Here is a 26,778-nt window from a genome sequence, read left to right on the forward strand (position 1 = left end):
ATTTAATGTCTTGTATGTATTTGAATGTCAGGGTATTTTGATTGGAGCTTTTATAACTATTGGAGAATTTTGTTACTCATTCTTCCCTCCTAAATTTTATACTAATGTTGGCCAGTTTTTAAAACTATGATACTAAATTTTAATTGTTTTTAGTTTTGATTTTTCAGAATATATGTAGAAAAGCTGTTCTTGGTTCTGAGATTGATGTTTACTCTTATTCTTTATTATTTAAAACCTTTTGTGAAAGAAGACCTGTAACTAAGAAATGAAGATCCTATGTAGTAGTTTTTACTAGTAAAGGCCTGAAAGCCTAGGTCAGTTGGTAGAATGCTAGCCTAGGATGCATGAAGTCCTGAGTGTGATAGCTCGGAGGGTCAGGACGCCCAGGATCCCTTCAGCTGCAGAGCAAGTTCCAGGCTGGCCTAAGATACATGAGACCATGTCACAGAAAAGAAATGAACCAGTGAAACTAGTTGTTTATCCTTCATGATTTTTAATGGCAGTATTTATTTTGAGTATTTACTCATATAACGGTGAGAGCCCAACTTGCAGGCGTCCACTCTCTTTACCATGTGAATCTCAGGGATATCAAACTCAGGTTATCAGGCTTGGTAGCAAGTGCCTTTACCCACTGAGCCACATTGTCTGCCCATGCTTCAAGATTTTAAAGTACTATATACTCTTATATAGCCTGTGGCACTGTGAAATGGCATTAAGAGAACTGAAAACCGAAAACATTGACATTACGTGCATTTGGTGGGTGATCTGACTCTTAATGGTGGAAGTACTAGGCATTGTGTAGGTAGCACAGATCTGTAACCTGTTCTGTTTTGTCTCAGGAAATGTTTGATGCTACTCTGAAAGATCGAGAACTGAGCTTTCAGTCAGCTCCAGGAACTACCATGTTTCTGCACTGGCTGGTGGGAATGGTGTATGTGTTCTACTTTGCCTCCTTCATTCTGTTACTGAGAGAGGTAGGTCCTATAGTGAAGTGTTGGTGCTCTGCATTTTTTAGAAGAGATTTGCTTTGACCTAATAAGCGAATCCACGAGAGTCTGTTAAAGGGTATCAAGGACTTATTAAGATATAAAATGGGAAGCTGGGCAGTGGTGGCACACACCTTTAATCCCAGCACTTGAGAGGCAGAACCAGGCAGATAGATCTCTGTGAGTTCGAGGCCAGCCTGGGCTACAGAATGAGTTCCAGGAAAGGCGCAAAGCTACATAGAGAAACTATGTCTCAAAAAACTGACAAATAAGTAAGTATGTAAGTAAATAAATAGATAGATTTTTTTTTTAAAAAAAAATGGGGAGGATACAGAACAAAGTAAACGGCTGTTGTCCTCCTCCATTCTGCCTGGAGATCAACGGGACCAGCCGTCCAGTTTCCAACCACCCTAAGAGAGGATGAGTACTCGCCGCAGCCTCCTCCTCAGTTTTAAGCAGTCACATACCCAGAAAAAAAAAATCATGCTTTTATTGGGCCAGATACCCCAAGGTCATGGTTGGAGTGAATTCCCACAGCACTGACACCCAGTCATCCCTCAAAAGTTAGGTAGGGTATTTTCCTAACTAAACCATATTCTCTACTATTCTAAGAGGGAATAACTAACAGAGTTTGGTTTGATTACTTTAAATTGATTTTTATGTCAAAAATGGCATGTTATAGTTTTAAAAATGATCAAGGCTAATTAAAAACTAAAGTTCTTACTTGATATATGTCATACTTACCCTCTGTTGTAAACTCCTAAAAGTGGTATATAATAAACTGATCTTAGACTTCATCCCAAGAGAAGTTTCATAGAATTGAAAATATTGAAATATTTAGGAACTGACATTTGAAATATAGAATTACAGTGAGGATCCTTTATGATCCCAGTTTACTTGCCAGGTGGGTACCTTCCCAGATCCTGTTCTAACTGGTTTAAAAACGAAGGAAGATTAGTGTTTCCTTAATATGCATCTCAAGTTCCAGATTCTATCCTCTATGCTGGGGTAATAATGAGAAACAAAGGCACAATTCCTGTTCTCCTTTGTTTTTGGAAATGAATAAATCCTTTGCACAAATTAGCTTACCTTATTTACCAAGACTGGTGATGAGGAGAAAGCCTACAAAGCCACTGGCAATGGAATGTGAAATCACAGAGGCTGAATGTCATTTGTGCTTTACTCTGAAAAATTTGAGGAGGATAGGGGGTGGGTCAGGATCCTTCCCCTAAATACTATACATCGTATAGTATGTAGTAATGTTTATATTTTTACCTCAGTGATCCAGATTTCTTAATAAATTGGTCTCAGTGAGTGTTTTCCAGTTTTCGATTAAAAGCATCAAAAGTCATTAAAAGCACAGTAGTTTGATAGAATTTCTAGCTAAGGAACTTCTTTTTCCATTGACAGTTGTGAATTCTTTAGGACCTTATTTTTCTGGGTACCGATCACACTTTAAATATATTTGCAGGTACTTCGACCTGGTGTCTTATGGTTTTTAAGGAATTTGAATGATCCAGATTTTAATCCAGTACAGGAAATGATCCACTTGCCCATTTATAGGCATCTCCGAAGATTTATTTTGTCAGTGGTGAGCAGACCTTTTTTTTTTTTTTTTTTAAATCCAATGCTATCTTAATTTCATACAGTGTTGTTGTTCTTTGTATCCTTTTAGATTGGGAGGGCTGGGGAGCACACTGACTGTATTTACCTCAGCCAGTGGAATGCACTTACCAAGTAGCTTGCTGGACTCACAGTGGGATTGTGCATGTTTCTTACTGCAGATTGTCTTTGGCTCCATTGTACTTCTGATGCTCTGGCTTCCTATACGTATAATTAAGAGTCTCTTGCCTAATTTTCTTCCCTACAATGTCATGCTCTACAGGTAAGAATTTTGTTGTTATTTTGGTGGTTTGGGGGCTTGAACTCAGTGCTAGTATGGTAAGCAAGTACCTTACGACTGAGTGGCATCCCCAACCCTATAGATACATTTTTAAAACTTAGAAAAACTATAATGATCTGTCACTATTGGGAATTTAATATTCAAATTACATTAAACATTTTATGTGATAGTTCCATTTTGCCATACTCTCAGTCATATACATGCTAATAGTTACATTTTTCAAAGGAAGATTTATTTTTGCATTTGTTTAGAAAGTTACCACGTTTAGTGAGAATTAGTAGCATTGTTTTTTTCTTTGTGTACATCTTTAACTATTAACTAAAAATAAGACTCAAGGCTTTCATCCTTTTGGGTTTAGACTTTCCAGTGACTTCATTACCCCAGATTTCTCCTCAAACTATGGGGAATGAGATTGTTTCCCTAAGTTTACTTCTGTCCTTTTAAGTTTTGTGGGTTCCAACTCCTTAAGACCTTGCACTAAACCAATTTGTTACCACTTAGTAGCTTAGTTTCCGTCTCCCTTTGCTCTCCATTTATATCCCACCCTCATCCCTGCTGTCTAGATTTTCTGAAAGTTTAGGTGTATTATTACTCTCTTAAAAAGTTGTCAGTAGTTCCTCCATAGTAGAGGTTATGTTTTGGGGCAAGGAGAACGGCTTTTAAATAGATAAGACATGTGATGTGCTTAATAATCATTACTGCTAGGGAAAAGGAGAGAAAAGAATAGAGAATGCCCAGAATGGGGTTTTAATTTAGGAGTAACTGATAGACAGAGGTGACAGTTGAGGAAAGCCTTGAAGGGAGGTGAGGAAGGGGTGCTGAGTCATGTGCATCCCTTGAGAGTGACTCAGGTGGGCACAGTAGCACCCAGATCTGTTTGACAGGCTAGTTTGGCTAAGGAGGAGAGAGCACAATAGTTGGGTATGAAGTCAGAGAAGTCCTTGAAAGCCAGCTTTTTGAGTCTTGGAGGCTGTAATTAGCACTTTGACTATCAGGCTCACTCTGGCTCCTCAGTGATGAGAGAGAGAGTGAGAGTGATGAGGTTAGAAGCAGGAGGGTAGCCAGAAGAGAATGTGATGATCCTAAGTGGAGATGGGAAGGGCACAGGTGAAGGAGGTAGCAGTGGAAGCTAAGAGTCAAAATGAGTCCAGCAGTGTGGATGTGAGGTGTAAAGAAGGAAGTCAGAAATCAGAAGTTCTTTCTTAGCATGGGAAGCATGGGCTTAATGTATTGAGGTGACAGTGGGAAGAGATGAATGGTTTGGTTGGATGCTTGTTCTAAGTGCACATCAATGTGGTGCACTGAGTTCCGACGTGGATATACAAGTTAGGAGTCAGGGAAGAAATATCAGTAGTAAATGAAGGTGGTATGCAAGTCACAGTCACACAAGGAATAAGCTTAGTTGAAAAAGAGGACAGAACGGGGCCTCATATTTCTAGACTGGGGAAGCAGCTAGTTAGGAGGATGAGTGAGCAGCTCTAACATGCTGCTCTCACAGTGTAAGTGAGCACAGTGGCATGGACACCAAGGGACCAGGAGCAGCTTCAGTAGAGTCTGGGAGGATAGCCTCACTGACTTGAAGAGCGAGTGGGAGAAAAGCAATAAAGACAATGGGTTCATTTGCCTTGGAGATTTGTTTAATCTGATGAGATGTTTTATAAATCATAATGGAAATAGGACTCATGTCATAAACCTGTAACTGTTGTAGTGATGCTCCAGTGAGTGAGCTGTCCCTTGAGCTGCTCCTGCTGCAGGTCGTCTTGCCAGCATTGCTGGAACAGGGACACACGAGGCAGTGGCTGAAGGGGCTTGTGCGTGCATGGACCGTTACCGCTGGATACTTGCTGTGAGTATGGCAGCTGGCTCCCTGGGCTTCTGTGTTGTCTATCTCTAAAACTTCTTTTTTCCTTTTTTTTTTTTTGATACTGGGGATTGAAGCCAGGACCTTATACATACTATACAAATGCTATACCACTGAGTGACATCTCTAGCCCCATATTTTATTTTTAATTTTGAGACAGTCTTACCATAGAGTCCTCATGCCCCAGTCTTCTTGATACTGAGAGTACAGTCGTGTGCTACCATGGCCTATCTTGTTTTATAACCTTCCTGAAAGAAGTGTGTTCTGCATTCCAGTCAATAAAAAGTAGTTTTAGAGTCCGGAGAGATGGCTCAGCAGTAAGGGTTCTTGCTATTCTTCCACCGGACCCAGTTCATTCCCAGAACTAATGTCAGGCTCCCCCAACTGTCTGTGAGTCCAACTCTGGGGATCTGACACCTTTTCTGACTCTGTGGGCACCTCCACACATATGGCATATACACACATGCACACATGTAAATAAAAACATTTAGAAACCCCTAGGTTTAATAACAGCTGAGTGCTTTCCACAGGTTACCTTTCAAGGAGGGTGTGTGCACCCTGTCTCCTGGTGCAGGCTCACTGCTGCACCTTCTTTTGTGCTGTTAGATGTGGCAAACAAAGGGTATTGGGGCCAGCAGCACAGTTAGACTGCATGGTGTGCTTATATAGGAATGTGACCGTTCCATCAATACAAATTAACTTAAAAGTTAAAAAATGCGGTGCATTTAAAGACAAGCTAACTTACCTTTATTTTATTATTTACTTTGTTAGGGATGCTAACCAGGTAAAGAAAGTTTCTAAGGTTTGATTTCTTGTTTGTTACTTAGTTACTTTTCATGTGGCTGTGATAAATACCCAACAGAAGCAGATTAAGGGAGCGTGTTTGTTTTGGCTTACATTTTGAGGGTAGAGGTCATTGTGGTGGGGAAGTCTTGGCAGTAGGAGCTTGAGGCATCTACTCACATAACATTTGCATTCAGGAAGCAGAGAGAAAGAAATGCTAGTCCACGGCTAGCTTTCCTAATTTATTCTGTTCAGGATCCTTGGCCTTCCCAGTGAATGGTATCACCCACTTTTAGGATGGTTCTTTCCACCTTAGCCTAATTTAGACATTCTCTCATGGGCATTCCAGAGGCCTGTCTCCTAGGTTTTGTCTTAATTAAGATTTCCAGTGCTATAATAAAACACCATGACCAAAAGCAACTTTGGGAGGAGAGGGTTTATTTCATCTTACACTTCCAGGTAGCAGTCTATCACCAAAGGAAGTGAGGGTAAGAACTCAAGGCAAGAACCTGTAGGCAGGATGGATGCAGAGGCCATGAAGGAATGCTGTTTAGTGGCTTGGTTCTTAGGGCTTTATCATCCTATTTCTTATACTCACCCCATCCCCAAACCACTCACCCAGGGATGGCACCCACCCTCTGTGGGATAGGCCCTCCCTCATCAATCACTAATCAAGAAAATGCACTATAGGCTTATTCACAGGCCAGTCTCATGGGGGCATATTCTTAATTTATTATGTTCCTTCTTCCCAGATGACTGTAGCCTGTGTCAAGTTGACACATAAAACTGGCCAACACTATGACTCTAGATCTTGTCAGGTTGATGATCAGGGTTAATCCCCACAACCATTTGTATTTATTGAGCTGAATTTATTGAGTCTATGAGATAAGGGAGTTTCTGTGAAATATTTGGCCAACTGTGGCAAATTACTGTGTGGTGTAGAGTTGGTTATATTTGATAAAACACCATCCTTCTCTCCAGTGCTATCCTTGTCTAAATTGATTTGTAGCTTGTACAGGAGACACAGCAATCATTTGGGAAGAAGAAAAAGATTTTCACTCTGGAGCCTAATGCCAACTGTCTATGTTTTCCTCTAAATCACTGACTTTTTTCCCAGATGTTGGGTGAGGAGACAAAATAGGTTGAATTTGTGGAGTGTCCCACAAGCTAGCTAACATAGTTGGAAGAGTTTAATTTGACGCAGACACTAGCATTTAGTCTAGATAGCAGGAGCAATGGTCTCTATAGAATCCACATACACGTTTTCTGTCCTTTAAGAAAGTACACTATGCTTGTCATTGTCACTCTGACCTGAAATGAGACTCACTGGTGTAACTTCTATGTAGGGACCTTCATTCCTACTTACTGGGAGACCAGGAAGAAAATGAGAACAGTGCAAATCAGCAGGTCAACAACAACCAGCCTGCTCGAAACAACAATGCTGTTCCTGCTGGGGAGGGTCTGCATGCAGCCCACCAAGCCATACTCCAGCAGGGAGGACCTGTTGGCTTTCAGCCTTACCGCCGGCCTTTTAATTTCCCACTCAGGGTAAGTCTATATAGCCTGATTTCTGTATATTAGTCTTTTCTTTCAATTTTCTTTTGAGAATTAATGTTGTTAAATTGGTGCTGTGTAGTTATGCTTTATGGTTCCTGGAAACAAACCTATTTTATTACTCATGCAGCTTTGATGTTCAAAATAAGTTACCAGGTTTTAGAGATGGATACTGTGTGTAATTAGGATTCTATGGACTTTAGCTCTTGTTGTTTGAGAAAAAAAGATTGTAAATTAGAAGCTAGCGAGATGGATAACATTTCAGGTGTGTGTCAGGAACTGTAATGACATGTTAGTGTTTGCCTCTGATTTAATCCCCACCACTTGAAACTATTGGATTTGAACAGAACTGTGTTCCTCAGTAGGGCAAAGGCCCACAAAGCACAATGCAGTGAGTGTGGAGTAGTGTGTGTATGGTCTTCAAGGCTCTTCTCTCTGGCTCCTGCCCATCCCAGACCTCTCCTCTGCATATACCATCTCCTAAATATATTCTGTTATCTGTAATTGCAAGCTTACCATGTCCAGTATATACTTAAGGACCTGGCATGTGCCAGATGAGGGTGGTCATCTCATGTTGATATCTAATGAAACTGAAGACCAGCTTGGCTGAAAATATGCCTGTTTCATGGTCTTGAAGCTGGCAGTCATTCTGTGATTCACAATCCTGTCAGAAATTTAACCTGATGATTAGTGCCATTTACATGCAATTTGTTGTATTTCAAATCCCTGTTTATAATGGTTTGAGGTTATGAGTCTGATTATTTTGAAATTTGGGTAGATTTTTTTAAACCTCTTATCCTCAGTTCTTTTTTTTGTAAAAATAGTCATCTTATTTTTCGATTACCTGTGGGTCATATGTAGCCATTGTCTAAGCACACCTTGAGTGTCTGTGGTATTTTTGATGAGTATTAGGATTATAGAGATCATGCATGCAGTCTTTGCCCTGAAACCACTTTCAGAGAACTTTGGGAGATTAAAAATCAAAACCAAATAATAGCAGATTGGGGTTGTCAGAGTAGATGTTTACTGAGGGCACTGGTTTGTAATACAAGTGCATAGAACTCTTCATGGGGAAGGTGATACCCAAGCTGTCTTTAGTGCTGAAAGGGCAAGCAGATTAAGAAGTGGAAAGTAGGAAGGGCATTCCAGGCATATGCCAGGAAAGGGCACCTGGGACATGGTAAGCTTGGAACTGGGGATAACTGATTGTAATTTAGAGGATGGGGGTGTATGCAGAGGAAAGATGAGGGACAAAGGAAGCAGTGGCAGACAGGACTCTTGGATGGGCTGCAGCCAAGTGGAGAGTCTTGAACATCATGTGTACAGTAGTTGGCACTCGTGATTTTGTGCTTCCTGCCTACTGAGAAACACATCTATTTTGTTGCAACAACATATTCTAGAAAATGTTGCTTACAGTGGGGAAGGAAACAAGAAGGTTCCTTTTTCTGTGGATCCTAAAAGCAGACCTCACAGTGAACACCTGTTTCATTATTCCGTGGTCTTCACTCAGCCCTCTTGCTGAATTAGGGGGAAAAAGGCCATTGGAGACAGAATCACGAAGGCTGTTCAGGCAGGCAAAGTTAGAGTGTTAATGAGCTTTTTTTCAAGAATTCTGCCCTCTGGTCTTGGGAAGGTGTACCTGGTAAGGTAGAAAATGAACTACAGTGCAGCCTTTCAGCCCAGGAGAGGGGGCTCCTCTTCCCTGTGTGTGCTGTTGTGTGCACTGTTGTTCCATCGTTACTTCCCAAGACAGTAGCCAATGGCTATATGTATTTATTTATAGTTAAGAGTAATGAAAATAAAATTTAAAATCATTACACAACACTATTCACATGTCAGGAGCTCAATAGCCACACGTGGCCAGTGGCTGCTGTGTTGGACAGTGCAGAACTAGATGTCTCTATCACCACACAGGACATCTAATTGAACAGCACTGTTTAGAAGGATGGATATTTTAAATTTGTTAATACTGAATTTTGGTTGAGTTTGTTTTACTGAGTATAAATGTTTGCTTCTTTATTGTGGGTCTATCGGATTGTGTGAAAACACTTACTTTCCATAGGCCGCCTCCCTCCCCCGAGAGCACAGGTGCAGGCCGCCTCCCTCTCCTCTTTCTTCCTCATCAATTCTGGGATTACAGGCATGTGTCCCTTTCCCAGTGGCAGGCTTTTATAGTGGGAGTGTTATGTGGATTCTTTGAGGAGTAGCAGAATACATTGAGGACATGTGAACCACTTACGACCGCTGTTTTTTTCTTGCAGATATTTCTGCTGATTGTCTTCATGTGCATAACATTACTAATTGCCAGCCTCATTTGCCTTACCTTACCAGGTATGAGTTTATCCTCGCATTCAGCTATTAAATGTTAAGATTCTTTTCTCAAAGCAGGGTATATCTTATGGAGAAGAGATTTGTCGTCAAATAGAAATGGAAATAGTCGTTTGGTTCATAGGCTATTGATCCCTTAGGGGTACTTCATCCTGTTGGACTCCACAGTGCATAGGTTCACCAGCTCCAAAAACAGTTGTGGGTTTATTCTAGAGCATGGCACTACAGCCTCTCAGTTTTCATGGTGCATCATACTGTGGGTTTTCAAAGTCATTTGTAAGACTTAAGACATTTTCTCAGTCAGTATGTAAAGAACTTTATAAAGTTAGACTGTTTCCTCAACTCTGGGATTCACAAATGTTGATCTTCTCTGGCCTTGACTTTGCTAAAAATTTCCACCAACCAGCAGGATTTCTTCATCTAACCAGTGAACCTCTCTGGTTGGATACAGTAGCTTGCCGTCCTCTCCAGAGGTCAGCTATCAGTGGGATGGAGTGTACAAAGCCAGTGACAAATCACAGAATAACTTGTCCTGTTGTTTATGTCCAGTCAAGACTTTCCAAATAATACTGATAGTTATTAACCACTAAATGGTATAGTGAATGATTCTTGATTATAATACTAGCTCAATAATTTTATACATCAAATTTGTATTAAAATTTGTTCCATGAGTAGTTATAAGGCTGGGAAAGAATAACTAGGGACATTAAAATTAATTTAAAGTGATGTTTCTAAAAATTAAAAAAATTATTAATTTGGAGAAATTATGATTTTTACCTTCATTTGCTTAAAAGTGAAGTTTTACTATTTCTACATGGAGACTTTTAAAAGATTTTTATTGATTCTTTGAGAATTTTATTTTATTTTGATTTTTCGAGACAGGGTTTCTCTGTGTAGCTCTAGCTGTCCTGGAACTTGCTCTGTAGACCAGACTGGCCTCAGCCTCCCAAGTGCTGGGATTAAAGGCATGTGCCACCACCGCCCAGCACTATAGAGTGGTCGACCTGTCAGGAGCCCCTACCCTTACAGAAAACAGAGTCTTCCCTAGTAGCCATCAGCTGTTCCCCAGTTAGGGGTAGGGCTCATGAACTCCTTCCTACTCGGTGCTAGAAGTCGATTGGCTTGATCCTGTTGAGATCATGTGCCAGCAAACACAGCTGCTGTGAGTTTGTGAGTGTAGTGGGCCTGTTCTGCTGTGTTTGACCTTTTCTGTTCCCTCTTCCTCAATGGTCTCTGAGCCGTGGGGACTGGGGGTATGTGTGATGCAAACGTCCTCTTGGCTGAACACTCTACGGGAAGACTTCTGACCTTGTAAGACTTGAAGCTTCCTTGTCCTTCTTCCAGCCCAGCTGGCTAACTACCTAGCTACAATGTGAACATCCTCAGAGTTGTTATGTTCCATTCCCATGGTTTTACCAGTATTTAAAAAATAAATAAAAGAAACTAGTTTTTATGTTTGAATTTAGTAATATGAAAGTAATTCAGCATCATTGAATATGGTTATTTAAACATTTTCCTTTAATCTAGTCCTACATGGTAGAAAGAGTAGTTTTAGTTCATTACAGAAGAGCTTTGACAAGGTGCACATTTGAGGCTAATGGAGTCTTGCTTCTTCCCATATGTTACTTCCCTTAGCTACAACTTAACTGATTGGCTGAAAGCTACCCGTCTTCTCAGAAGCAGAGGGAAGGGAGAGAAGGACAGAAGGAAGAGAGAGAATAGAAATTGGCCATTAAATGTCAAACTAATAGAGACATTTCAGAGACAAACCCTAGAGTGGACACTTACAAAGAGCACTAAACACTTTGGCAGGGTGTCAGTGGTGATTTTGGTGTCTTAGGATTAATATGCACATTTACTTATTTCATGGAACAAATATATCCATCCTCTTTTTTTGTTGGTTGAACCTCAGGCTTAACGAATGCCTTACTGTACGCCCAGTGCAGTGTTTGTCTGTAAAAGAGCTATTTCCATGTTCAGACTAGTTTGTGAGATGATGAGAAGTCTGTGCTTATTATGGTATGGCTTGTAATGTTTGACTGTTGAGCCAGCTTAGTTTGACTAGAGGTATTATACGGTTTACCAGGCAAAAACATGAGCTTTATCATGTAGACACACATTCAGATCTATCTTCTACTCTGTAACTGCTGGGTCAAGGCCTGTGGCTGAGCCTTGCTTCTTCACTTTGAGGTGAAGGTCATGTCTGTGTTGGATGAATGGTTGACCATCGGAGCATGAATGAGAGGATAGGTGAAAGTGCTCATGCACTGACCAGCTCTGTTTAGGTGTTCAGGCACAGTACTGGAAAGGAAGGCAGTCCATAAGAGAACACTAGAGATTGTAGTCAGCTTTATTGACAATCAGTTATGTACAGAAAGTTAAAAAATCCTACAAATGATATGCTTGAGCAGTTTACTGGGTGGCTGTACCATAGAGTTTATTCCCAACCAGTCTTTGCTGTCCCTGTGATACACACTTGAGATCCCAGCACTCAGGAAGCTGAGGCAGGAAGACTGCATTTGAATTTCAGACCACCTTCGACTATAGTGTCAAGCCCTGTCTCAAAACAGAAGACAAAGCACAAAACTAACAACCTTTAGGGAGATTTCAAACCAGTCTTGTTGTTCTATTTTGGTGTTGATTTTTTAAAAGAAGGTTTATACAGTATTCTTTGATACTGTGTTTTGAAATGTTATTGTGCCCACTCCTTTATTTTATAAAACTGAGTGTTCTGTGCAAATGACAGGATTATTTGGAAGAAAACCTAAATTGTTTATAAGGTTCCTAGATAAAGTGTTGACAGCACAAACAATATAAAATTTCTATCTTTATCCTATTAGCTCATAATTTTAGTTGGCAGTAAAAATAATGAAAGCACCAATGCTCCTAACTTCCCAGGATAGGACAGGGGAAATTGGTAAAGGGCATGGCATGCCAGCGTGCATTTCTGGGAGAGTCGGCTCATTGATTCCCTGTGTTCAGGTATTTCTTAATGAAGTGATTCTGTTTTCTAGAGAATTGTTTTTGTTTATTCTGATGTGAAAATATTTACAGAATGTCAAGATTACAGTTCTCTTTACCTAGCCACATGTCTCATTTGTCAGCCTTTCTATTTTCAGTATTTGCTGGCCGTTGGTTAATGTCATTTTGGACGGGGACTGCCAAAATCCACGAGCTGTACACGGCTGCTTGTGGTCTCTATGTATGTTGGCTAACCATAAGGGCGGTGACGGTGCTGGTGGCCTGGATGCCGCAAGGACGCAGAGTGATTTTCCAGAAGGTTAAAGAGTGGTCCCTCATGGTAGGTTTCTGTAGTAAGAGATTGGTCCTGTCTGATGGTCGTCAATGCTTTAACAGCTACTTCCCATTTATCTTCTCTCTGTCACTGTCTTTCAGGAGAGTTTATCTTTTTGTCAGAATGACTGTTCCTTTAAGGTAGTAACCTTCCATTTCACTTGAAAGCCACAGTTCTGTACCCAGATGCACTTGAGTTAACAGAAGAATGCTGCTAAGTGATCTTGTGAAATAATTAAGAATTATAGAAAATGCTTTTGGAGATGTGAATGCACAAGTAATGAACAAGTAATCTCAAACCCTGATTTCACACAAAGTCAAAGACAGTTAGATCCTTACCTGGGTGTGGGCATGCATACCTGTACACACTGTTGGCTGGGCTGATGAACACGGTAGGGCACTTCTTTATGTAGTCATTTGGGTAATCTGAGTTTATATTTTGCTTTCTCTTAGAGTTTATATATTTATGCTGAAACCATTCTTAATTTTTATAATTTTTATTTGCACCTACATGCTAACTCATTAATACCTGTGTATATGAGGTGTGTTCTAATCAAACTAGCATATTTCCTTTTTCCACCATTGTATCATTACTGTGTATTGATAAAATCCACGTGTGTAGTGAGAGATTTATTGTAGATTATGAGTGAAGGGAGTTCATTGCTACTTAATCCTTAGGATAATGAGCAACTTAACAATGTTCAATACAGAAACCAGCTAATTTTAGTTTTATTTGGTAGTCTTTTATATCGTCACAAATGCCATGTAAAGAGGTAGTATGTATTACTCTACCAATCCCATGTATGGTCATATGTTAGAATAGTTGTGTCCACTGAAACCACATTGTAAAGAGGTCACCAGAACCCAGAGTCACTGTAAGACTGATTTCATTGTAAGTATTTTGTAGTTCCTTTTATCAATTTGTTCTTATTTTGCTACTTAATCCAAATTCTAAAGCTGCATAGTAAATACACTAGCTCTAGTCGTTAATGTATTGGTCAGATTATTTTTTCATCAGAAAACCAGACTGTTCTAATGTGGTCAGTCTGATTGGCTTGATTAATTTCTTTAAATAGAGTTAGGATGAATCTGAGGGCTCAGATCAGTTTATGAGTTAGGTAGCTGTTAGGTCAGTGCTCTGGTGAATCAGTAGATTTTTTTTGCAGGCAGATAAAAGTCAAGTACTGAGAAGGATATTTTGAGGAAAACAGCAAAGTCATCTTGTTAGTTGTATAGAACAGTAAATGAAATTTTTGGAAAAATTTTGTTTTACAGCAATATTCCATAGTAGTAATAGTTTTTGTTGCAGCTAGAGCTCTGCATTCATGCATTCCAACAAGTTCACTTCATGGGTTTGGGGATGACTAGTCTGATAAAACTCTTGCCTAACAATGTGGAAGGACCCAGATTCAGTCTCCAGGACCCACATAACATCCTGGGTATGGTGATGTGTTCTTGTAATTTCAGTTATGAAGAGGCAGAAACAGGAGTACTTGCTGCCTGGGTTCGCTGGCTAACCAGCCTAGCCTAATTGATGAGTTCTGGGCCAGTGAGACTCTCTTTCTTAAAGGACGGGGTGACATTTGAGATGGTCCTTTGGCCCCTATTTGCATATGTTCCAGGACATGTACATATATGCGTTAAAAAAAGAAACTCCACTGAAGTATCTAACATAAAAGTGTGTGTAGATGTTTTTTAAAATAGCACAGTTGCCCATGGGCATCAGGCCTGATAGTGGACTAGAGTTTGTTATAACGGAGTCTCCTCTGTAATGATGAGGTGTCCTGTTTGCTCCTAGATCATGAAGACTTTGATAGTTGCTGTGCTGCTGGCCGGAGTTGTCCCACTGCTACTGGGGCTCCTGTTTGAGCTGGTTATTGTTGCTCCTCTGAGGGTCCCTCTTGACCAGACTCCCCTTTTCTACCCTTGGCAGGTATGTGTGTCTTATCCTTGTGATTGTTGCTAATGGTTTGAGATCAGAAAAAATAGCTTTGAATATCTTAGTTTACTTTTTACAGTTGGTTTAGGAAGCTAGTTTTTCAGTTCTGGGAACCCTTGTAAAGATGTTAAAGTAATGACTTTGCTCTTGCTTTTAAAATATAAAGGCTCTACAAATCCCTCCCTCAGAATACTTTTGGATTGAAATGTTGCTCTTCACTGAGCTTGCTGTCCAGGACTCACATATATGGACTCACAGATTCATGGAAGAACTGATCCACACATGTGCCATGAGATGCACTTGTTCCCTGTCTCCCCAAAATAAATAATGAAATTAAGAAAAAAATGTAAGGGAGTATTTTGTGTCGTCATGAGGATTTATGTTTCTAAGCAAGGACTAATGCTTGTAGGATCTGATGTACATTGTTTAAAGTGTCTTGATGGGATGGGACGGGTAGGGTAGTCACTGGCTAGCTGAAGGGGAGAGGTTGGAGGCAGGGTACCATGAGGACCTTAGTTTCAATGGTACTGGGAGTGGAAAATAGTCTTGATCTGGTAACAGTTCAGGAACACCACAAATACCTGAGCTTGTGAGCCTTTGGAGTAATTTCTTAGGCCCCAGATGTCTTATTACAACATAACTTGGTCAGTCCATACCAATAACACAGGACAAGCAACAAGTATGGTTGATAAAATAATAGCATTCATTTTATTCGCTTGTTGGGGTCTCCATTAATGCCCAGACTTTTCTATATTCTCTTGAGAGAATAATGTAGGTTTCTAAAAGATTTATCTTTATCTTGAGCTTTTATATATTAATCCCCGCTCTTTGTTTTTTGAGAGTTTTGTACACTTTATTTTGATCACATTCATTCCTTCCCTCCACTCTTCCCAGATTCATCCCCCCTTCTCTCACTGGCTCCCAACTTTGTTCCTTTGGGAAGAAAAGTATTTTTAATCCATCAAATATGTGCTACCCGTATATACTTGTGGGTGTGTGGCCTTTACCCACCAGCGAAGAACTCTTCTTTTTTTTTTTTTTTCTCCCCAAGACAGAGTTTCTCTGTGTAACAGCTCTGGCTATCCTGGGACTCACTCTGTAGACCAGGCTGGCCTTGAACTCATAGAGATCTGTTTGCCTCCTCCTGGTCAGCGTAGAACTCTTAAAGAAAACTGACTCTCTCTCTCCCAGAAGCTGTCAGCATTCCCAGTCCTGTGCAGCTTCTGTTCTGAAACTGAACAGCATCGTGTAGACTTTCGTCAAAGTCAGTGAAGATGTGTTAAGTGTTGTTGATTTTCTCTAACCATAGGACTGGGCACTAGGAGTGCTGCATGCCAAAATTATCGCAGCTATCACTCTGATGGGTCCTCAGTGGTGGTTGAAAACTGTCATTGAACAGGTAAGAAGTCAGTTTCAGAGAAAGTTGCTGGGAAATAGGTCCTGGTTGTATTTAGCTAATGGAATTTTAGTTTTCATGTTTCTGCTTTTCTGAGCTCTCTATTCTCATTAATGTGCACATACAGTTTTTTTCCTCTCTCTCTGTGCATGCGTGCGTGTGTGCACGTGCTGGGAGTCGGTTTTCTCCTTCCACTGTGGGGTTCTCGGATTAAACTTCGGTCATTAGGGTTGCATAGCAAGTACTTTTACCCACGTGGCCAGCTTGCCTGCCTCTTTTTCCTTTTTTAAGGAGGAGGCACTTTTGTTTTCTCATATTATGGCTGTTAAAGTAATATATGCCTTGAGAATAAGTAATTATTAAAGAGGTAGCTTTGAATTCTAGCTGATAACATTATTTTTTAAGAAAGACTAACAAAATTTTAGATAAACCAAAGAAAAGGAATTTTGAAACCGTAATCGGCTTCTTGGGAGAAGAAGAGAAATGATAAAGAAGTGGTCCATAGCCATGTGTGCTGCTGCGTTCCTGACTTACAACATTTGAGATGTGAAAGGAAAATCATGTGTTCAAAGGTCATCCTCAGTTATATAGCAAGTTCAGGAACAGCCTGGGCCACATGAGACCCTGTTGAAAAAGCCGAGAGAGGGCATAATGAGGTTCATCAGTGTTGTTTCCTGTGGTCCTTTCTAGGCCTATAAAGGTTCATGTTGTCTCTGCGTTACACTTGCCCTTCTTAGTAGGCTCAGGAGGGTGAGCCACCCTTTGTATCTTGCTTTTATGTAAAGAGCGAAAAGGGGGATTTCCTACAAGTGCTGCTTCAGGTGCTGCTTGCCATACTTATGCTGAGGATGTCAAGGCACTTGAGTGCTCATTCTGATTTCACACACCATGGTGGGTTTTTGTCAGTCACCCATAACTCACCCAGAGGTTAGCCAGTAAATTAAAATACCTACAGGTTTGTCTAAAGTGAAGGAAAACTGATCCTTGTCATTTTTCCACTGCAGATATTCTGATGTATTCCTACTTCTACACCTGTACTAGACAAAACTCCAATAACAGATAGAGGCAGGCTTGCTTAGGAATACTCTGGTTACATAGTGTCTAAGACAGTTGCTCTATTAGGGAACTGTCAGGTAACTTGGTTATTATGGTGCTAACCTTGAAAAAAGTGGATTGTGCTTTTGAATGCTAACCAATAGGATGTACAGTAATTTATTTCAGAAAGATGTCTTCTATCCAAATAGCCTACGAAGAGATTTATTTTATACTTGCTTTTTTAAACTTTAGTTATCTAGAAAATGTACTACAGAGTAGCTCAGCTTTTTTATTGTTAGGAAATTGCTAGATAGATAGTCTTACAGGTCTGCAGCAGTTTTAAGACCCACCTCTTCCTGATGTCTAGAAATTAAAGTCAGTAGTTCTCTCTGGCCAGCGTACATGAGAAAATCATTGAAGGTAGTCCTGGACCCTCAAGCTGTTGATTCTTAGACCAAGAGTGGGGCCAGGAAATAGTACATCAGAAGGCTACCATGTGTGTGCCTGTGGCAGCATAGCCCTGCTAGTAGAAGTAGGAGCTTGTACACTGGAATGTCTCCCAATTGAAACTCTCTGACCTTTGCAAAGACCTCTGGAAATAGTGTTTATTTGTAGCTGGGAGCCACAAAAGGTTATTGTTTGTGGGATCCTTTGTCTGTTGCATTTTAGAGTCGGGGGGTGGGGGGTGGGGGGGCGTGGGACAAGGGGACACAAGATGAGGAAAATAATGAGGGCTGACTGAGAAGCACGGGGATGCCTGCTCCTTAGTGATAGTACATGCAGGTTGCTTTGCTAGGAGGTAGACCATGTCTTTAGAGGCTTAAGCCTGCTTGTTCTTCAGATCTTGGAATAAGGGCTTGGCTTGGGCCACACCCTGGCTTCTAAGAAGCCGTGAAGCCAAGAGAAGAGAATAAAGACAGTTCTGTCTTATTTCTCTGTCTACAACAGTGCTTTTCATTTTCAAGGTTTCCCACTTTCATCCATTTTTTTCTCCTGCAGAACTACATAGCAGCATTTTTCTAAGATGATTGGGGTTTCCTGGGTACCCCAGCAGTCATGTGATGGTTAGAGGACAAGTTGGGAGAGTCAGTTCTCTCCTGCTGTTCTGTGGGTCCCAGAGATCAAACTTGATGACAGTCACCTTTATCCTCTGAACATTTAATGACCTACACCGTAACCATTGCTTTTTAACATTTCAGGTTTATGCGAATGGCATTCGGAACATCGACCTTCATTATATCATTCGTAAGCTGGCGGCTCCAGTGATCTCCGTGCTCTTACTTTCCCTGTGTGTACCGTATGTCATAGCTTCTGGTGTGGTTCCTTTACTAGGTAGGTAATTCAAAGAGTACGTTTATTAGAAGAACAACAACAAAAAAAAAATACTAACGTTAAACCAAAGTTAGTTTGTTGCTATTTTGGCTGTTTGGAATATCCTATTGGCTTTTTTTTTTTTTTTTTTTTTAAAATATTACTATGTTTATTGAAGTATGTTACAGTTTCCCCATTGATAGTATGTAGAGTTGGAATCACTATTTGGGGGCTGGAGAGATGGCTCAGCAGTTAAGAACACTGGCTGTTCTTCCAGAGGTCCTGAGTTCAATTCCCAGTGACCGTATCGTGTCTCACAACCATCTGTAATGAGATCTGGTACCCTCTTCTGGCCTGCAGGCACACATGCAGGCAGAACACTGTATACACAAGAATCACGATTTAAAGTTGGGCATTGGTGGCACACGCCTTTAATCCCAGCACTCAGGAGGCAGAGGCAGGCAGATCTCTGAGTTTGACGCCAGCTTGGTCTATAGAGGGAGTTCCAGGTCAGCCAAAGCTACACAGAGAAACCCTGTCTCAAAACACACACACACACACACACACACACACACACACACACACACACACACACACACACAAAATTACTATTTGATTTCCACACCTAAACTGTCATAGGGAAGGATTAGAAATTTCCAATTAATTTATTTTATTAATTATTTTAATAACTAAGCCTAATAATCCAAGTACTTAAGAGGCTGAAGCTTGACAATCTTAAGTTTGAGGCCAGTTTGTGCTACATAGCAAGATCCTGTCTCAATGAAAAGGAGAAAAGTAAATTTTATTATACCTCTTGGGAAACTCATAATCAAAGGGGTAGCAGTAGTAAAGGAATAATAAAGCACTTATTGGCACTGTCTTGGTGCTTTACGTAGTTACTGTTGTTATGCTTCATGGTGTGTTTGTGTGTTGGGGGAAGCCAGAGAGCAGCTTTGGATATTGTTGCTTAGGTAACAATAAGGAACAATCTATCTTATTTTGAAACAGGGTCTTTCATTGGTCTGGAGCTCACTTAATAGGCAACCTTGGCTAGCCATTGAATGCCAAGGATCTGTCTGTTTCTGCCTCTGCAGCAATGTTACTACAAGTGTCACCATCATGCCAAAATTTCCCTTGTGGGCTCAGGGTCAGACCCAGGTCCTCTGCTGTGTAGCCCATCTCCCCACCCCTGTCTCTTGTTCTTGGAAGACCTCTTGAAGGTTTTTATCAACTTCAGTTTAGAGGTGAGGAAATTGAAGTTCATAGTGATTGAACATCTTCCTCAAATTGTAAATTTTAAGAAGAGGAAAGGGAGATTCTAGCTGCGCTGGGCTCCAGAGTGCATGACCTTTCACCACAGTAGATGAATGATGTTTAGGGTAAACCAGTTGTGAGACTTCCTTCAGAATACTTGCTCTGGTTTTAAACCCTCCCCTATTCCAAAGGAGAGTTAAAATTCTCAAGCTGGAAGTTGAAAAGGAAGTATTTGAGTGTTATAAAAACAAATACATGTTTGATCATATACTGTGTTTGGAATTGTGGGAAGGTGGGGTCTCAGGTAGTTTAGGCTGCCTTTGAACTTGGTGTATAGGTGAGGAGGACCTGGGATTTCTGTTCTCCTGCTTCTGTCTCCCTTTCACTGGGATTATATGTGTGTTCCACTGACTGGTTTTATGCAATGCTGCTGGGTATCGAACCCAGCTGGCCAACCACTGTACCAATTCATCCCTAGTCAGATCTCCTATCTTTTAGGCACAGTGTTTGTTTGTTTGTTTTCAGTGCTTGAAATGGAACTTAAGGCCACACTTAGGCTAGGCAAGCACTCTACCATTGAGTTCATTCTCTGTATAGTATAAGCACAGTATTTTCAGTTTTTAATGGTGATACAGCTGAAATACATAAATGACACCACCAACTGCTTGTGGAGTCCAGGATGTTTGCATTTGATGAAACTTGTGAAGCACCTACCTGCACTCAAGTTATTTCACAGAAAAGAAGCAGATGTTAGTGTGAGACTCACTGCCTGTGTGTAGTCCTCGAGTCTGAGAGCATTTGTGAAGTCTCTCTGCTGTCCTAGGCCAGACCTCACCGTAGTCCACAGGCCTACTAGTCCATTTTCTTTTGCTTTAATAAGACTGTCTTTGTTTGGTTGACCAGGTGTTACTGCGGAGATGCAGAACTTAGTCCACCGGCGGATTTACCCGTTTTTATTGATGGTCGTTGTGTTGATGGGGATCCTGTCCTTCCAGGTCCGCCAGTTTAAGCGCCTTTATGAACACATTAAAAATGACAAGTAAGTCCAGAATTCTGTTCATCTAGCTACTCTTAAGGTGATGTCATTTGTGGGTTTTGTGCTCAATATGATAAACCATGAGAAAAATGAAGAGGGCGTACTTTGTATGTAGCATTAACAGGGTTAGCTAACAGATTGAGTGCATGGAGTGTTTGTGGCTGGAGAGGAGGGCATCCTGGGAAGGATCAAACTAGGGAACTTCGATGGCTTCAGAGCAGTCTGAGTCCTGTGCTCTCATGTGTCTTACAAAGAAAGCAAGTTTATAACTGCCTGGGCCTGATGGCCTGGGAGCCATCACGTCAGTGCTGACAGTGCTGCCCGTCATTGGTACATGCCTGTCTGAGTCCGAGTCCATAGCCGCCTTCCTTATTCTGAGGATACTAAGAGAAATGTTTTCAAGAAGGAAAGTTAAATCGTTCAAGGCGTCTCTGAAAACTGTAATGACATACAAATACAAGTACCGACAGACGGAGTATAAAGGACAGTGCCCCTGCAGGATCAAAGAGGATGGTTTTCAGTGTGGTCAGTTTTGAAGTACTGCTTTGGTAGGAGTACTGCAGAGTTTCCTACCTCTTTCCTTCCTCATGTTTACCCTTTTCAGTCTTCTCAAGCTCTGGGCTCACCTCTCTCTTAATGTGTGTATTATTTTTTAATTAGCAGACAGAATACTGCTTCATCATAGTATTTTCAAGCATCATTTTTGTTTCTCTTCCCTCTTCCCTCTCAGTCATCCCTTCTCCCTCCCGTCACCACCTTCCTTCTTCCGTGTCACCAAGAGGAGAAGGTTTGGGTTCCAGTGTCCACGCTTTATTTCCCATTCGGTGGCCCAGTGCACTCTTTAGCATGTGCTGTGTGTCTGTGTATGTACCGTTTGGCATAGCTTGATCTGTAGGAGGTACAGAGAGAAGGGGACATGGACTTCCAGGAGGGAGGGAGGTTGAAAGAGTAGAACATGAGTTCAGAATCTTGTTTCTGTCATTGAATGAGTTTGTGTCTTGAGCAAATCACCATCACTTAGTGTGTATATACTTGTATTTCTTTGCTTGTTCATTGTCGCCCGCATTCTTGACATATCCTGATGATGTGACGTACATGTGATGATGTGTACTGGATAGAGCTCCATGTATTCTGCGAGATAGCACCATAGTTTAGGACATTTATAAAATCCTCCGTTTCAAAAAACACTGCTTTGTCGGGGAGCAGTGGGGTAAAGAATGATTAACTTCATGAAAAAAGAATTAAGATACTGAGGTCATGGATACAGAAGCAGTAAGACTTGTGAGCTTTATAAACAGCAGAAGCTGAGTGATGTCTTGAGGATTGTGTGCATTGACAGAAAAGAGATGCGTGAAATGGTTAGAAGATGATCGTGAGAATCCAGAGCTGGCCGTATTGAGCCTCTTAACATGTGCCAAGCCTTTGTCGTGGGATGCTTTCCTATCCTCAGAATAATCGTGGCACGACATTACCATCCTGTATCACTGAAAAATCAGCTGGGGTCCCAGCCCTCTGTGCCTGACAGCTCCGTGCATGCACTAGTCTGAGCACGCACCTGCATGGCTTTCCTGGCCCACCCCGGTCTGCCCCAGAGCCTGCAGCGGGTGCCTCCACATACACGTGCCCAGCTCTGACAGCTGATGCCCTTGGCTTTGTCTCCTGCCACCTTCAGGCGTCGCGGCCCAGGACATCTGCTTACTCTTTGCAGCTCTTCCTCTGTCCTGCTGCGGGTGGGCAGATGTTCCTCTCCTTGTGGAGGTTCTCCAGCCTCCCCACTGTGTTCCTCACAACTAGAGCCCACCCTGTTTGCCATCGCCTTTCCCTCTTCACAGCGTGTAAGTTAGCAGACTCCTCTGTTCGGTCACATGATTCAGTCTCACCAGCTCCCTCCATTGCTCCTTTGCTCTAGAACCAAAGTGTTTCAGGTCCTGAGTTTTTCACATCCCAGCCCTTTGCCCGTCATGTCTGTAGGCTGCTTCCTAAAATCTGAACACTAAGGTGGCTTATGTAGTGTGAGCCCTAACCAATGGAAACAAGAAAATGCTCTTCATCTGTTTGCTGCACCCACTCTGGACCTCAGCTCCCCACTGCAGTAAAGGCACTGCACATCGTGTGCAGTCTCCACCCTCTGGCACTTTCCCACACACCACACCCGACCTAAGACTTTGCTGCACCTTGCTCTTCTCTGGCCTGCCTTTTGAGAGAGTGCTAGTAAGTGGATCTGAGTACGTTTAACAAGGTGTCACTGGCAGCTCCCTGCAAGAATGGTGTGTGTGTGTGTGTGTGTGTGTGTGTGTGTGTGTGTGTGAGAGAGAGAGAGAGAGAGAGAGAGAGAGAGAGAGAGAGAGAGTGTGTGTGTGTGTGTGTGAGAGAGAGAGAGAGAGAGAGAGAGAGAGAGAGAGAGAGAGAGAGAGAGTGTCAGTCATACAGGAAAGTAACCACCCTGTTTTTGCACTCTAGGTACCTTGTGGGGCAGCGCCTGGTGAACTATGAGCGCAAATCTGGCAAGCAAGGCCCGTCCACACCACCTCCACAGTCGTCCCAAGAATAAAGTGCTTATCTCAGCTCCTTGACCTTCTCCTTGCCTTTCCGTGTCCTTTTTTGTGGACTTCTCACTTTGGAGATTCTCCCTGTGATCTCTCAGCGTTGTTTTAAGTTACTGTACTTGACTTGTGTCCTCAGCGTTCAGAGAGCAGCACGTCCGGCACTGCTGCTCCTCCCTGCATCTGCCGACACCACTGCTATCTGACCTCTGTACATGTGTAAATAGGAGTTCCTTGACGCCCTGAAACCTTGGATTAAACAGAATGTGCATTGTACATCTTTAACAAATGTATATTAATTTATTAAATCTAGTTGTCACTTTATTTTGGACCTGCTGTGATCTCGACAGGAAATGTGCCACAGAGCAGTAGTGTATAGGCGAGACTTTGAGTGACATCTTGTGGAGCACAGTTGATGGTGTTGCCAGCAATTCTCACCAGGTAACCGCATCCTGTCCTTGGCTCGTCAGTCCTTACCAGGAGCCGAATGAGCAGTGGAGTCTGGGAAGGGACATGGACAGAGTGCCTCACAGACAGTCATGTTTGGAAGTTATTCCGTGTAACACCAAAGCTGTTGTACATTTTCTACTGCCCGATTGTTTTCATGTGTCTGTGTTTGTAATATTGTATAGTATGTTGTGCTAGATGAGGAAATTATTTTTAATTTTGATAATTTAATATTCCTAGTGATCAGCATTGGGAGTTGGGGTTTTATGCTTGTTAGGGGCATGTCTATACTTAGATAAACTACCAATGAAGATTTTCATTAGTCTCCTCCCCTTCCATACAGCTCGCTCTTTCTGTCAGCAGTGGCCAGAAGTGTCATGCTAGGTGAGAAATCTTAGGGGATAACACCAACAGCCCACATTGTGACACATTGTGACAGCTGGGAGGCTAACGTTAGGCTGTGGTGTGGGGCTTGGAACACCCGACAGTCAGTGTGCACAGCTGAGGCTCAGTGAAAACGTCAGGAAATCTCAGTTTCCAAAGCTTTTTGTTTATGGAAAACTGCAAATAAAACTAAGTTTTGTTTGTAGAAAGGAAGCAGCCTGAGCTGGTCTTCTACATAGGAAGGAGTTGCATTGGAGAAGTGCTGTGAGATCATGGAGAACTGAATACTCAAGCCGTGAAGTTGAAGAGACTAGGATGGTTGGTCCATCATCCCAGTGTTTAATGGTGAAGGTGTATTGTAAGGGTAGTGTTAGAAGCTGTCATAGACTGTAAAAGAATTCCATGGAGTATTAAAACCCATAGATGGGAAGGTCTAAGGTTTGGTCCCCCCCCCCCCTCTTTTTAAGTACAAAAGCCAAACATAAGCTACCAATATTCAGAGCGATGTGTTCTGCTTTTGTTTATTGTTTTTATTCACTAAGTGATAAGCAAATATTTTGTTTTAAAACTGCAGTATATTTGAAACAGAAACAGTGCTTGCCATGGGATCCAGTGTTAACACTGTCACTTTGTAACAGTTCTTTCTCCTGTGTGTAAAGTAAGGTCCTTCCAGCAGCCCCCTTCACTCACAGACTGAGTCCTGCTGTAAAGACTTAGCATTTTAAAATGCCCTGACACCTGCCCTGGATATGTCTATAAAAACCAGTCTTTTGGGGAGAAAGATGTCAGTGAGTTGGGCATATAACATTGTTTACGATCCATTTTTAATTTTAAAGAATTTATAGATCTACCACAAAAAGTTTAAAATTATTAATCCTCCAAAATTTTAAATGAACCTTGTGTTGTTGAAAAACAAACACAAACGGTACAGGTTACCAAAATTTGCCCCCATTTTACTGGCAGGAGACTCTGTGCTCTCTTACTGTGGAATTCCTCCAGGGTTTTCAGCTCTGCTTTATCCTGGGGCTTTCAGTTAGATATGTCCTCATAAGGGTTTATTGTGCATAATGTTTGCTGGGGTGGCATACAGCTTTTAGTCACCAATGTCATGAACATTGAAAACTGCTCAGTTCAGAAACTGTGTTCCTATTTGCTGCCTGTTTTTACAGGGAATTTAAAGACTTCTGCTTCATTTTGTGTTGGGCTAATCCAGTCTTCAAGGAAGTTTACTAGGAAAGACCTTTGTGCTTTATTATTTGTAATTTGAAGACAAATCACCATTTGGGATTAGTTTTACATGACCAGTGATCAGATGGTCAGTTTGAAATGTATAGTTGTTCGCTATTAACAAATTATGGATTGATTTTTAAACTACAAAGTACTAATAGTTTAGATGAAAGCGGAAGAAAATGCCAGTGTAAAATGTGTGTGTAGCTAGCCTTAAAGTTCTGTGTTTATAGTCGTGCCCCCCCACCCCCACTCCCGTGCTCTGGGGGAAAGGAGGAGATAGGACATCTCTATTGCAGATGTGAACAAGTGATTTTTATTTCAACATTTGGTTTAATACTGTGAAGTCTTAGATCGTCCTTCCCCTCACACAAGTAACAGTAACTTTCCACTGATGAATTTATCTATTAGGCATGTCGTCTGTGTTGCACAGATGTGCCATTAAAGTAGGTTCTTAAGTTTAGGTTGAACAGATGAATTTTTAAGACAAACACAGAAGATGCATTTGGATTTTTCTACACTGTTGTGTTTACAGACACAGGAGCTGGTGCCCTTAAGCAAGAACTCTGGCACTTGTCAGCACGGTGCTGCGAAGTAGCTTTCTCCTTTCCTCTCCAGGATGGAGGGTATCAGGCTAGTCTGTGATGCCTCGCTTTTACATTGTGACATTCAAAGTTCTTGTTTAAAACAAGCCTAGAATCTTAACTGTTCAGTCATTATCAAGGGAAAAGACGAAGCAGAGTACCACTGAAGTGTTACTAAAGACCTCTTTTGTGAAGGGTCTCTAAGTTCTTTGCTTAAGCTGCCCTGTATCCACACACTTAATTTGCCCTGCCAATCAGATATTCTGTTTTCAGCGTGTCGCTGCTGTGTCAAATCTTTAAACAGCTGTCATGAGTGAGGGCTTTTTTCAAACACTCTCCAACAGTGGCTTTGGCTTTAGTATAAGGGTAGACAGTACCGTGGTGCTGTGTGTTTCCACCCCTGTCTGTATGGGTGCCTCACTTTGTAATCCTGACAGTCCTGGTGTGCCGTAGATGGAAGTGAATGACTAAGGCCTCGGTGTGTCTGTTGTAGGAGTGGACTAGAGCACTAGTGATGTGGGATGTCAATTTTCTATCACCGTGACGCCTGTACCCAGACCAATTTTATGTACATATATTCAAAAATGCTCCCTTTTTTATGTGGTCCTTTGTTGCCTTCTGAGTTAAGAGAACAGAATTGAATAAAGTGAATGTTAGTTGTAGCCTTGTTTTCTTTTTGGTTGTGTGTGTTTACTTTGAACCTAAGTGGGGAGCGCACTGCTGAGTGGAGTGAGGCCTCTTTGCTTGTACCACAGGCTGAAGCTGCCCCCTTCCTGCGTCTTCATGCCATGAGCCTTCAATTTGTGATGGAGACTGCTAAGTGCATGTCAGAAACCGTTTTAGGTCATTGTCCAAATACCAGAGAAGGAAAGCTTTTCTCCTTTAGAGTGAAGACATCTTGATTTCTCAAAAG

The 26,778-nt window shown here is 41.6% G+C and overlaps 1 protein-coding gene across 5 annotated transcripts in view; it reads left to right on the plus strand.

Annotated features, from left to right (window-relative positions):
- Positions 1–26,527, plus strand: part of Marchf6 (membrane associated ring-CH-type finger 6) — a 67,930-nt gene extending 41,403 nt beyond the window's left edge. For 3 of the 5 annotated variants that reach the window (XM_076551684.1, XM_076551681.1, XM_076551683.1), the window contains 12 exons: positions 840–974; positions 2,458–2,577; positions 2,771–2,871; positions 4,598–4,735; positions 6,880–7,081; positions 9,349–9,418; positions 12,535–12,716; positions 14,508–14,642; positions 15,958–16,047; positions 18,279–18,411; positions 20,548–20,683; positions 23,141–26,527. In XM_076551684.1, the coding sequence (XP_076407799.1) occupies positions 840–974; positions 2,458–2,577; positions 2,771–2,871; positions 4,598–4,735; positions 6,880–7,081; positions 9,349–9,418; positions 12,535–12,716; positions 14,508–14,642; positions 15,958–16,047; positions 18,279–18,411; positions 20,548–20,683; positions 23,141–23,231 (1,533 nt within the window). In that variant the 3' untranslated portion in view covers positions 23,232–26,527. Of the gene's footprint in view, positions 1–839; positions 975–2,457; positions 2,578–2,770; positions 2,872–4,597; positions 4,736–6,879; positions 7,082–9,348; positions 9,419–12,519; positions 12,717–14,507; positions 14,643–15,957; positions 16,048–18,278; positions 18,412–20,547; positions 20,684–23,140 lie in introns of all 5 variants that reach the window. The other 2 variants (XM_076551682.1, XM_015998599.3) reach the window with 1 other exon arrangement.
- The last annotated feature ends 251 nt before the right edge of the window (positions 26,528–26,778 follow it).

This window comes from Peromyscus maniculatus, chromosome 15 (genome assembly GCF_049852395.1).
Source record: "Peromyscus maniculatus bairdii isolate BWxNUB_F1_BW_parent chromosome 15, HU_Pman_BW_mat_3.1, whole genome shotgun sequence".
NCBI classification, from domain to species: Eukaryota; Metazoa; Chordata; class Mammalia; order Rodentia; family Cricetidae; genus Peromyscus; species Peromyscus maniculatus.